The sequence below is a fragment of the Archocentrus centrarchus genome, chromosome 1 (assembly GCF_007364275.1).
Source record: "Archocentrus centrarchus isolate MPI-CPG fArcCen1 chromosome 1, fArcCen1, whole genome shotgun sequence".
Taxonomy (NCBI): domain Eukaryota; kingdom Metazoa; phylum Chordata; class Actinopteri; order Cichliformes; family Cichlidae; genus Archocentrus; species Archocentrus centrarchus.
In genome coordinates, this window is record NC_044346.1 from 11,427,873 (window position 1) to 11,441,364 (window position 13,492).

Genomic DNA, 13,492 nt, shown 5'->3' on the forward strand with positions numbered 1-13,492 from the left:
TTTAAAATGTAAGTTTTCATTCAGCCCTAGACACGAGTTCAATCAAAAATTTTACTGTTTTCTATCCACTCATGTTTAGACCCTATGACTAAGGGTAGATTTCGAGATGAATGGATGGGGTCACCAGATTCACTGATAATGTCGGACCCTCTGAACTTGGAGCTTGGAGGTTGGGGACTGGGGGTCCTCCTGGCAATTACTGGTTTGTCTTAATTGGTGCTTCGGTCTAGTTTCGATTTCTGCGTCTCCAAAAGTCATATTCCACTTAAAGTATGCAGGACTCGTGCAGCCACTGACAGCGAGAAATTGCTTTAGAGGTGTGCCACACAAACAACGCGTCAAAGCGCCGACACAAACAGAGAGAGAGAGAGAGGAAGAGAGCGAGAGAGAGAGAGAGTTGTAAGCTGCAACACATCGGTGAGAAGAGGGAAGCAGGCGCGCGGCACGGGGACCCGCCGGAAGAAGCAGCTGCAGCAGCTTTAGCGCGAGCTGGACGCAGACCGACAAAAACAGCGGCAGCACGAGCGACACCGCGGCGGCCAGCGGGGCGAAGAGGAGAAGGAGGAGGAGGAGGCGGCACCTGCACCGCGACTCGTTCTCCCCCGCTCCCTCCGTCGTCTCTCTCTCTTCGTTCTCCTCACCCCTCGTTCCTCCTCTCGGACCGCCGCCGCTTCCTCGTTAAGATGGCTGACCCCAACAGCGAAGGAGAGGTACCGGAGGGCGCGCGCGGCTTTGCCCGTCAGGGAGCCCTCCGTCAGAAGAACGTGCATGAGGTGAAGAACCACAAGTTCATCGCGCGCTTCTTCAAGCAGCCAACCTTCTGCAGCCACTGCACGGACTTCATCTGGTGAGTGCGCGCGTGCGTGCGTGCATGTGTGTGTGTGTGCGTGCGTGCGCGAGGGGTAAAGGACACAGGTGATTCACTTGCTGCTGCGGCGGCTTAATGGTCGGCCTCCCTCCACACTGACACCGCAGTGTTTATTTATTGTCACTGTCATGACAAACGCCGCGGTGCGCCATCCATCCCCCCCACCCCTCCTCAGATCTCCACAATGCGACAGCACCGCGGGCCTGTCGGGGGGAGATGGCGTGTCGGCAGCCGCAGAGCAGTAGCTGCTGCTCGGTGTTTTTACCGCATCGACCCGGAAACCCATCTCTGAAACTGGAGGAATGCTGCTGAAGACACAGGGCCCCACTGATATATGTATGTGTGTGTGTGAGAGAGAGAGAGAGGGAGAGATCATGTGTGACTCAATGTATGTTTGCGCGTGCGTCAATGTCCGTGGATATCCTGTGAATTCCCCAAATTTCACAGCCATGTCTTTCTGTCCACAGGGGCTTTGGGAAGCAGGGATTCCAGTGCCAAGGTAAGAGCAGCGGCTCATTCACAAATCCCTCTGCTGCATATGGCTGTGGGTGTGTGGACGGATGTTCACTGTCTGAAGGAGTGTTGCTGTGTGTGTTTGTTTCTTGCATTCAGGGCCTCAGGTCTGCACACTGTTAGAGTGACCTGTTGGCTCTTTTGTTGACGGCTGGTTGGTGTTGGCAGGCAGGTGTCAAACTCAAAGCAGGTGCTTGCCAGCAGTGATAAATGAGAGTGGGAGCGCTCCCGAAGAGGCTCGAGCTGACGAGACAGTGTGAGATGTAAGAGTAGAAGAGTCGGCGGAGTACTGAAAGCTGAGATGTCTGGTTTTGACCGAGGAGAGATGGGAGGGAGACAGATCAGGAAGTTAGATTTATCAGGCTGTTTGCATCTGATTGGAGATTTAAAATGGTGGTTGTGTGTGGGTGGGGGTGGATGGTGATGTGTGGGTGGGCGGCTAGTCAAGGTGGCGGTGGGTGGGTGGGTGTCTAGACACGGACCTCTGCACAAAGCAGTTTCACAAACAGGCCCCTGCAGCAGCACAGCGACAGCCCTCAATCACACGCATGCTGCTGAGCTGCGGCAAATGTTGTTGCTCTATATCACTTCCTCCTCTTCACCATTCATCTCAGACACCCACCTCAAGTCATTTGGCCTCAGTCATGTGATCATCCATGTACAGCTCAGGACGATAGCAGCCAAAGTTGTCATGCTAGCCTCTTGTGTAATTCTATTGGCAGAAAAGGAAAAAAAAAAAAGAAAAAGTTGAAGTCCCCTCATCAACTGCTCAGCTGGTGATACAGGAAATGCACTGGGGGTAGAGAAAATTAACGCTTTGCGTGCGTGAGTGAGCGCTCACAGCCTCCTGGACTACGAGCTGATAACACATACACGCACACAAAGTGTAGAAAACGCAGACCATCTGCAGCCTTGGTCAGGTTGAGCTGCTGAGAACAGATCACCCTTACTCAAATAGAAAGCCTTTCATGCACTGACTGAGAGCAAAGTAAACATCATAGATATGAAAAGTAGCTAAACACTCAAACTATCCAGTCAGCACTCATGTGCATGCAGGCCAGAGTGTTGCCATGTAAGTCGATGCCAAATTTAAGAGTAATGCCTCAAGTAACTGCTTTTTCTTTCTTTCTTTTTTTTTTTTCGGAGCTGTGACTTGGACTGGAAAATAAAATTTACTTAAAACAAAAATCAGAAAACTTGATCTGTGCAGCTCCTCTAATGTGAAACCAAACTGCTCTTATTGGTGTTAAAAATAAATGAGCCCCACCCCCCCACCCCCAGGTTACAAAGAATGAGGTCCAGGTCATTTCTCTGCAGCTTCAGCTGTCAGACGCCCTCACATGAAAAAAGTTGTTGTGAAAATGAAGGCAGACGTACACAAAGTGATACTCTTTGAAATGAGAACAGCTATGTGGTTTACCCACGCCACCTGCAAAGAAACCGGAGAAATAAAAACATTAATAAAAAAACATTAAACATACCAAAGTATGTCATTACCATCTTGTTATGATTTTTTTTTTTATTAGACTAGCATAGTGAGGGTATTTTAGAGCTTTTTGCCCTGTTTTCACCTTTTAATTCAGAGGCCTGTTTGAGTGGTGAGGTTAGAATAAGGTTTAAGCAGGGGTTAGAGGAAGGGGGCCTGGGAATGCATTATGTCAATAAATCTCCTCACAAAGATAGCCATACAAACATTCATGTGGTCCTCCCACCATACACACAGAGGAGGCAGCCAGCCTGTGGAAAACGGTGGCAACAATATGAGACCCACTCATCCTGATAAGCTCAAAGTTGGCAATGCACTGACCTCAGAAATACATCCAACAAGTACCAAGTGGATTCCATCTGATCTTGGGGGCTAAGTGGGCTTGAGCTTGGGAGACCACCTGGGAATACTGCTAAGTTTGGAGGCAGCTGTGGCTCAGAAGGTAGAGCAGGTCGTCCACCAGTTAAGTTAGTGGTTCAATCCCCGGCTTCTGCAGTGCGCATGGCAGGCAAGATACTGAACCTCAGAATTCCCCTGATGCCTCCACTGGAGTGTGAGTGTGCATGAAAAGTGATTAAAGGCGTACAGTGAAGTGCTGTGTGACTGGGTGAATTTGGCTTGGTAAAAAGCACATAGAGTGCCAGTCCATTTTTAGAGAGAGGTGTATGAACACACATATTTCTTGATTTATAAGCCAAAGAAAAAGTAATTTGGTAAATGTGTTTGTGTAGGTTCTCAGTCACCTAGGTTGTGAGAGTCTTAACCCGCTAAATTGAAGGCAACGGGACTTCTTTTTAGGTTCATGAAGACCGTTCACCTCTCAGCCTTTAGAAGTGAAGACGTGGTGAAAGCTCTCCATGAACCAAAAGATAAATACAGCTCCTTTTAACTCAACAGGTTAAGACCATCAAAATCTCCCTGGATTCCGGAGAAATGTAATAACCACAGTTTTTGTAATATTTTATTAGACACTCGGTTAAAGTAGCCAAATTTATTATGGACTAAAATGTATATGATTTACATTTTGATTTGAAAGGATTTTTAATTCTATGTAATCATATATGTAAGTTTATATAGTAAGTATATATAGTTTATATAGTAAGTTTAATCTAGATTAATTAATACGTCTAGGAAGAGTTAGGAAACAGACATATGCGCTGATCATTATAGTAAGAAGATGTTAGTGTAACACATAATCAGCTGTAATCTAATAACTATAATATTGCATGTTTCTGGGTAGCACAGCAGTATAAGACAACCCTTCTGAATTTGTTTGCCTGTGACAGTGATCCTTAAGTTCACTCATAACTTATAAATATACATTGATTACTGTGTAATTACATCTTCCAACAAATTGATGCATTTTCATAAACTTAGAATAAACCTATTAAAAATAAATAGGAGCAGGTGCCAGTTTGTGGAAGCTGCCATGTTGCCCTGTCATCTTGAATACAGTGGCTGAGATGGACATTTTTGTTCGGCCTAATTGCATTTTATGCATGTGGCTAGAGACTAATCAGTTCGATTACATTTTCACATTGTACGCTAAGTGTCCAAGTCCAACAATGTTACATCCACTTGAAAGAAAGTTTCACTAATGCTGCTTCACAGCAGCTAACAGCGGCAAAAAAAGCAGTGCTTACTGACAGAAAAGTTCAGGGTATCCTCAACAACTCACCTATACCGGCATGTCTCCGCCGTTTTCCGGCTGCACGCCGAAGGCGCAGACGTCGTGGGAAACGCGGTGGCAAGCTAACAAAACTGAGAGCTGCTCTGGCACGTCCTTCTGCCGCCTTCTCTGGGGATGCTGGAACGGCATTTCATCGTTTCATTTCACGGCGCTTCCTGGATCCGATTGCCTCCTCTCTGATTCCTGTGGTCGGCTCGGTCGTGGTACAACCATCAGGTCTCTCCTTTCCTTACCTCGGTGGGCGTGGGGTGAACCTACATAATCTGCGGCCTCTTCCTCGAGCCCAACAAACCGCTATGGCTCCGGCTCCTGTCAGGATGGCCCTGGTGAATGCTAGATCGCTAGCTAACAAAACCTTTATCGTCAAGGATTTCTTTACGTCCCGCGGTCTGGATTTTCTGTGTATCACTGAGACTTGGTTGACTGTTGGTGAGTCGAGTGTTTTCTGCGAACTGTTGCCACCTGACTGCTCTAACTTTAACTCTCCGAGAATGTCAGGACGTGGCGGAGGCACTGCCACTGTTTATAAAGAACGATATAAGTGTAAACAAGTCCAGCTGTCAACATTTTATTCCAGCTTTGAAGTTAATTTATTTGAAGTCTGCTCGGCTCCTCCAGTGCTGTGCGCGGTTGTTTACAGACCACCTAAGTATAACAAGGATTTTATTAGTGACTTTGCTGATTTCCTGGCAGGAATAATGCCAAACTATGATCAGATTTTAATAGTTGGTGATTTTAATATTCATATTCATATTAATATTAATATGCTGTCCTTTGAAGCCGTTGGCCAATGATTTTCTACATCTTATTGATTCTTTTAATTTTGTGCAATCTGTGTCAAGTCCAACGCAGGAATGTGGGCACACTCTTGATCTTGTTTTAACTTATGGTTTTAGTGTTTTTAACTTAGAGGTTTGTGATGCTGTTTTCTCTGACCATATGCCTGTTGTCTTTGACATGCCTCTCTCCTGTCATATGGTGAAATCTGTTATTCCTACACGGCACTGTCGCGCCTTTAATTCCTCTACTGCTGCTCAGTTCTCCTCAGTCTTTAACACTGTAATCAGCTCCCCTGAATGCCTCGGCCTTAATTCAGATGTCGAGGTACTCACTTCTCGATTTAACTCGACTTGCCTGACTGTATTAGATACTGTAGCTCCGCTGAAAATGAGACCTTCCAAACCTCGATCTGAGCCTTGGATGAATGACCGAACACGCTCTGCCAGGCGCGAGTGCAGGAGAGCTGAGCGTAAGTGGAAGAAGGACAAGTTACAGGTGTCCTTCCAGTTACTTCGGGATAGTTGGCGGTTTTATCAGAAAACTGTGAAGGCTGTTAAATCTAAGTATTTTTCTGATATCATCACCTCTAATTGTCAAAATCCTCGTGTTCTTTTTAAAGTTGTAAATTCTGTTCTGAGTGCACCTCAATCTGATTACCTGGAGAACTCCTTTGAACTGTGTAAGAAATTCATGAAGGTGTTTATCGATAAGGTTGCTAGCATTAGGGCACTCATTAGTTCTTCCTCCTATGGCCTCTCTATCCCTGTCACTTGCCCGGCTGTTTTTGACCAGTTTGAGCCTGTCACTCCGTCGTCCCTGCGGGAAATCATTGGTCATATGAAGCCTGCTGGGTCTCCAAATGACCCCTTGACACCTCGCCTTTTCAAGGAGGTTTTTCCCACTTTGGCATTTTACTTGCTTAGTATTATTAATGGGAGCTTTGCAAAGGGTATAGTCCCTGCTTGTCTTAAGAAGGCAGTTGTGACCCCACTCATTAAAAAACCTGGCCTAGACTCCTCTCAACTTTCCAATTTCAGGCCGATTTCTAAACTCCCTTTTATTTCAAAAATTCTAGAGAAGATTGTCTACTGCCAGCTCAGTTCGTTTTTAGATAAGTATGACACCCTAGAAGACTTCCAGTCTGGTTTTAAATCCCGCCACACTACTGAGTCGGCACTGTTACGGGTTTTTAATGACATTCTCTTAGCCACAGATGCTGGTCATTGTGTTGCTTTGGTCCTGTTGGACCTAACAGCGGCCTTCGATACTGTGGACCACCAGATCCTCCTCTCTCGACTGGAAAACTGGGTGGGCATTAAGGGTGTGGAGTTAGATTGGTTTCGATCCTATCTGTCAGAGAGAAGTTTTTGTGTTCGTATTGGGGCTGCTGAATCTTGCGCAGCACCCCTTACATGTGGGGTGCCCCAAGGCTCTATTCTTGGTCCTCTCCTCTTCTCTCTCTACCTACTTCCGATGGGATCAATTCTCAGAAAGCATGACATCGCATTCCACCTTTATGCTGATGACTGCCAAATTTTTGTGCCTCTCAAGCAGCAAAATGCATATTCTGCTAACCGTCTCCTCGAGTGCATTGGAGAAATCAAGGCATGGCTGTCCACTAACTTTTTGCACCTAAATGATAAAAAGACAGAGGTGTTGCTGCTTGGGCCCAGTGATACTTCAAAAATGACTATTGACCTGGGTCCCTTAACTCAACATCTTACTAAGACAGCAACAAACTTAGGTGTGAAGCTGGACAGTGAACTCAAACTTGATGCCCAAATTAAGTCAGTAGTCAAGTCCAGCTTTTATCAGCTAAGACAACTGGCCAAAGTTAAACCATTTCTTTCTCAGCATCATTTTGAGATTTTAATCCATGCTTTTATTACGACTCACTTAGACTACTGCAATGCACTTTATGTTGGGCTCAGTCAGACACTGCTTGCCTGGCTCCAGATGGTCCAAAATGCTGCTGCACGGCTTTTAGTTGGGGTCAAAAAACGTGAGCACATTTCTCCGATCTTGGCCTCACTTCATTGGCTCCCAGTTCATTTTAGGATAGATTTTAAAATCCTTTTATTTGTTTTTAAATGTCTTCATGGCCTCGCCCCGTCATATCTGTCAGATCTGCTCCACCTGTACGTTCCTTCACGTTCACTCAGGTCAGCTGATCTGGCACTGCTGGCTGTTCCAAAGACAAAGAGGAAGTCCAGAGGTGACCGCGCTTTTTCAGTTGCTGCCCCAAAACTGTGGAACGATCTTCCTTTGCACATTAGGCAGGCTGACTCACTCTCTGCTTTTAAGTCCTCTCTTAAAACACATTTTTTCTTATTGGCTTTTAACTCAGTTTGAGATGTTGGTTTTCTTTGTTTATTTTCTTAGCTGTGGTTTTATTTATTTATTTATTAATCCTTTCCTTATCTTATGTCTGTGTTTTGTTTGTTTGTGCTTAGATTTGTACAGCACTTTGGCCAACTGCATTTGATTTTAAAGTGCTTTATAAATAAAGTTGATTGATTGATTGATTGATTGATTGATTGATTCTGTACTCTGATTAAAAACTGTTCCTTGAATTTTTTTTAAGCAGTTTAGTTGATTTTTATTTTTTTTTTCCCCCCACTTCTTAACTTCACTCATCTTGAGAAACTGGTTCTTCTTTGTGCCCATAAAGCCAGCTGACATGCAGGACAGCAGTAGAACCTCTCCACTGCTGTCTCTGCTGCCAGGTTCCCAGTGGTGCTCCAGGTGTAGTTGAGCGTCTTCAGCTCTGCCGTGTGGTCATGGGGCACCCTGTTTTTTTTCTTTAATGTTTGGTGCTCAAGAAAAGTGATCATGTGAACGGATTAAAATGTTTCTTGTGATGTTGTGAATTAAAGTGCAGAATGAAAAGTATGCACGCATCTGAGTTCAACTGTGGATCAAGCAAATTTGAAAAGTGAAAAAATGTATGGCTTTCATGCACAGGTCAAAAGGCTACTTGTGGTGTTTGTTACTCACACTGAAACTTCTATAAATATGAATTATGTAAATTACATTTAAATTTGGATTAAACAAATATTCAGCTTAACTGTCCAGTGAGAACAAATACACGGGCCTACATATACAGTTTATTGGCTCTGGCTCTTTCGAGAGTACGACAAATTCAGAAACAAACAAATGTTTATCTTGATTTCTCAGAAAGCACTGGGTTGGTGATTTACTGGTTAAAAGATATCTCAGTTCAAATGTTGATTTATTAGTTTGAGATTTGAGGATATGTTGAGATTTTAATGTGAAAGCCTGAAAGATTTAAAGCAAGCAGGTCTGATGTGCAGCTGCACTCATGGTTTATGCTTCTTTGCTGTAAACCATGCAATTCAATATAGTGTAATCATATTGTTCAGCAGCTAAGGCTTTGTTTGCAGTTCACATACAAAAAACTCTTCCTGTCTGTTTTGTTAGAAACTGAAATATGTTACCTGAAGATTGTGATTAAGACTGATTGGTGCGATCCACCAAAGTCATGCTTTGATATTTAATAGAATAAATTCATCCAATGCAGCTGAATCAGTCATTGGTATAATAATTGAGTAATTGATAATAATAATCACTTGTAACCCTTCTTCATATTTTAATAACTACATATGATCAACCTAATCTGAGGTGCATGTCTTTGAGCTGTGGCCACAGGGAGAACATACAGACCTGGAGGGTTCAATCCAGGGACCTTCCTGCTGTGAGGCAATAGCCCCTTGGTTAACTGATGAGTCTAAATTGGCTGTAGGTGTGGTTGTCTGTCTCTCTGTGCTGGCCCTGTGATGGACTGGCGACGTGTCTATAGGCCTCTCAAACCCTCCCCCCATCTCCACCACCACCCTTAGTTGGATAAGCTCTTATGGCCTCGGTTAAACAGACCTGGAGACTTGTCGGCAATTTCTTGGCAACCTTCACTTGATGGTGGTCTGTGAAATTAGTCCCAAAGAGGGTGCTGCACCCGGTCGTTAGCAGATTGCCGTGGCGTCCCATAGTTGGAAGGCTGCTGGAGACTATTCACCTTCAAAGTAAAAGTTGCACCTTTTGAAATGTGTTGGCTTCAGCAGTGAAGTACAACTTTTACTTTGAAGGTGACTGGTCTCAGTTTACAGTTGGTGTTGCACTTTTCACAGTTTCACTACCTCCAGGTGAGCAGTTGGCAAGTGTTTCCAGACAAGTTGCCATCTTTCACGCAACGTACAGGTGACTGTAGCAACCCGCTAACAACCAAAGCAATTGCAAGGATGTTTTTGTTGCAGCACTGTATATCTCTCTACTGCCAATTTCACCTAGCAACTGCCAGCAATCACTTTCCAACCAGTTGTGAAAGGCACATTTTTTTTTTTTTTTTTTTTAGGGATGGACACAGAAGAACATTTGAAAGCTGTTAAAACAGCATCTTTTAGGATTCCACTGGTCTGTCAACACAAGGCAAAAAAGCTTGTGAGTTCTTTCTGTAAATTTAACCTGATTTGAAAATCGTGGAGAAATTTGTAAGCAACGTTTCGTAAATATTTCTCACCACAAGCTTCTGCATTTTGTGAAGATCTGTTCCACAAATTGTGTAAAAGTTCCGTTGAAGTTTATTCATGACTTTGGAAACAGCCACTGACAAAATGGTTTCACCCTAACACCCTTTAGTAGCTGTTTTGCATTTAGAGTTAAGGTGACTTGAAAGATTAAGACCTGCTTCAAAGTAAAAAAAAAAGCTATTTTATTCCTGTGTGAATGATGGTTGTAATACTTTTGTGACATTAACTTTTTTATTACATTAAGCCAGATAATCCAAATATAAGTTGTGTCTAAATGAAAGCGTTTTTTTCCTCTTTCCTTTGAATTAAAGATTGCGTGAACAGTGGTGATTAAAGAGTATTGAGAAAGAAAGAAGAAGGGTGTCAGGGAGAGGCGCAAACATACACATAAGCCAGTCTTGGTTCAGAGGAATTTCATACAGGGGGGTGTGGGCTTGTTCTAACTTGTTTATTGTATGTCTTGTAGCCATTGTAGCTGAGCTGGATTCCGGTTCAGCAGGTATTCAGAGATGTCTGCTTTTTTTCCCCTGGCTTTTCATTTCTTGTACTGGTGCTCGTTTGTTTAGGCGTGCACACCTGAGTGCACTGACAGCAAAAAGAGGAAGCTGCTCTCTTGTTGTTTCCTGCTAAAGTCAGATGCAGGTGTTTGAGAAGAGGCTGGACCGAGTGTGTTAGGGTCAGTTTTCACTTCAGTTAGTGTATCATGGTTTGAGGGAACATTTCACAAATGAAAAGCACGTTACACAAATTTAAAATGCCACAAAGTGGTTAGACAGTTACAGCTGGGATTCAAGAGATGCTGAGAAGAAGCATTTGCATTGTAACAGATAAGCAAGTGGTGGGTTTAATGATGAAGGCCTTTCTTAAACCACAATTTTAATCTGTCCAAGAATTTAAAGCACAGGTGTGTGTTTGTGTGTGTGTGTGTGTGTGTGTGTGTGTGTGTGTGTGTGTGTGTGTGTGTGTGTGTGTGTGTGTGTGTGTGTGTGAAATCCCAGGTCTATTGAATTATTCCCAGCAAGTCCTAACAGGAGTGGGCCAGCATATATGTTGGAGCTATATGGAATTCAGCTTTCTCCACTGTCATTATTTACATCTTTGCTTTTCCTGTTGTGACATGAAAAGCTGTTTCCTCTGAAGTGTTGTTGCTTTAGAATTTCAGCCCTGAAGCAATTTCCATGGAAAATGTTTATTTAAACTTGTAACCTAAGAAACTAGGACATTTAGTCCTGCATTTTGATGTTGGGCATTAAACAAGTAATATAATCATTAACAGAAACAATCAGGCATACACTCACTGGCCACCTCATTAGATACACCTTACTAGTGCCCTGTTAGATCCCCTTTTGCCTTAAGAACTTCCTTAATTCTTCACTTCATAGATTCAACAAGGTGCTGAATCTGTCCCAAAAGGTGCTCTAAGGTGCTCCGGTGACTGTAAAGGCCATTAGAGCCTGAGATGATCTGAGCTTTGACATGAAATGTTATCCTGCTCGAAGAAGCCATCAGGTTACAGTGTTGTCATAAAGGGATGGACATGCTCAGCAACAATACTCAGATGGACTGTGGCATTCAAATAGTGCTCATTAAGAGGCCCAAAGTTTGCTAAAACATACAATTATGCCACCAGCATTAGGGCTGTGCAATTCATCAAATTTTGATTCAGAGTTCGGCTCCAAAAAACAACAAAAACATTGTAACTGACAAAACGATTATTATTAAAATGATGTCACATTACGCTCTGCAAGTATACTCTTAGGCTGGAATTATGCTTCTGCATTGGGTCTTTGCGGGGCTTAGGCCATAACCGGAAAGCCTTCTGAATTTGATGCAGTAATCTACATCTGAGGGTTTGTTTGTTTATTTTTTGGCGTAACCTGACGTGCACCTCCCAATAAATGTAACAACACGTGCAGACCGCAACAATTCTGATTGGCCTGTTCAGCACCGCAGATTGCACCTGTGCACTTCCGACTACTGTGTCCGGGAGTTTTTGAATTTATTAGTGAGAGAATAACAATAATTGTCTAAATATAAGAAATAATCATAGCATGAATATAAGGACTCACAAATGCTGGCAAATTCCTGGAGGGTGATGGCTGAAACTATTGGAATAGACGTGAGGGAATGAACAAAAAAGTGGAAAAAATAGAGGCACAAATATTTTCATACCCGGAAAGAAAAAACTGACCCAGGAGGGCAAAGTCCCGGCATTTTATTTGTTTCTGTCGGCCGCACTGTATGTAAAACACCGGGACACGACCGCAAGGTAATTAACACAGATTTGCTGCACGGTGGTATCTGCACCATCCGCAACACAAACTCCGCAGCGTCGCCGCTGTAACCAGTATAACCAGTATTTGCTGTGTCGGCCTGAATAATTCTGATTTAGTCTGAAGCCGCACCGGACCCCGATTCGTCACCAAAAATCCTGGAAACTGATTCTACATACGTCCCCACCAATGTTAATACCAAACCTTTTGAGTACATGTACAGGATCTGTCAGTATGCAGTCACTAAAATGTGAGCATTTTATTCATATATTGTGTATCTTATTTTCAATTTAGTATTTATTTTCAAGAGATTGTAGAAGTGCACTAGATTTCAAGGTATTCATTGTTCTTTAAGTGCAATAAATGCAGTGTGATTTTTTTTTCCCCATAATGAGCAGCCTTAGGCTTTTAGTTAGCCAACATTTCCATACAGTTGGGGTTATATCTCCACCTGCTTGACACCATTTTTGGGAAATGCAGAAATATCTTTAAAAACAAAAAAAAAAATCTGTTTTTAAAAAAATACCCGTGTACTTGTGGAAGTAATCTAAAAATAGTCATTGTATTGCTATTTAAACAACAGTTATCATACTTAGATGTGACTTTATTTTTAAAGCAGTTTTTTAAATTAAGGTTATGTGCTTTGTTATAAATGCTAGACATGTATCAATTATACAAGAGATTTGTTAAATCAATGATGGCTTTGTTATAAACACTTTGTCCTCTGTGGATGGTGACATTAGCCCCCTTCAGATATGGAATATGTAACATAGACTCATTTCATGGCAGCCATTTTTTTTACAAAAAGTTGTAGCTGGTGTTCTTAATGACATGAAGTCAGTGGATAGACGCCATTGCAGGTTTACGTTGAACTCCGTAGTTTCACCAATGCTCTGAGAGTGGCTGGCGAGCCTTTGCAAAGAAGTCGATGTCTTCTGCCAACCTGGGCGACTGCGGCAAGCCAACCAAACCAGAGCAATTGCACGGAAGTTTTCGATGCAGTACCTTATAGTTCTTTCTGGCAAATTTCACCTGGTGGTAGCAAACATCCTCCAGCATCCACTTGCCAACCATTATTCCCCTGTGACTGGTGGTTACCAGGGGGGTCATTGACCTGATTCTAGGCATGCGTGATGGGGCTTTAGGAATCGATTTCCCTGCTACACTAGTCACACTTTAAAGTACTCACACAGTAAATACATGAAGTCACAGGATTGTTTTTTTGTTGTTGTTTGTTTGTTTTAACTATAGCATGGCAGTGAGTTTTGGGGGGGTTTTGGTCTTCGTGTTATTGCATTTGTCTGAATGATTTCAAAGAATGCAATAAAGGTATGTGCA

The 13,492-nt window shown here is 43.1% G+C and overlaps 1 protein-coding gene across 2 annotated transcripts in view; it reads left to right on the forward strand.

Moving 5' to 3' along the window:
* Nucleotides 1-422: 422 nt before the first annotated feature.
* Nucleotides 423-13,492, forward strand: part of LOC115800063 (protein kinase C beta type-like) — a 43,644-nt gene continuing 30,574 nt past the window's right edge. Inside the window, exons 1-2 of one of the 2 annotated variants that reach the window (XM_030757416.1) lie at nt 423-847; nt 1,336-1,367. In XM_030757416.1, the coding sequence (XP_030613276.1) occupies nt 684-847; nt 1,336-1,367 (196 nt within the window). In that variant the 5' untranslated portion in view covers nt 423-683. The remainder of the gene's footprint in view (nt 848-1,335; nt 1,368-13,492) is intronic. The other variant, XM_030757349.1, reaches the window with a different exon arrangement.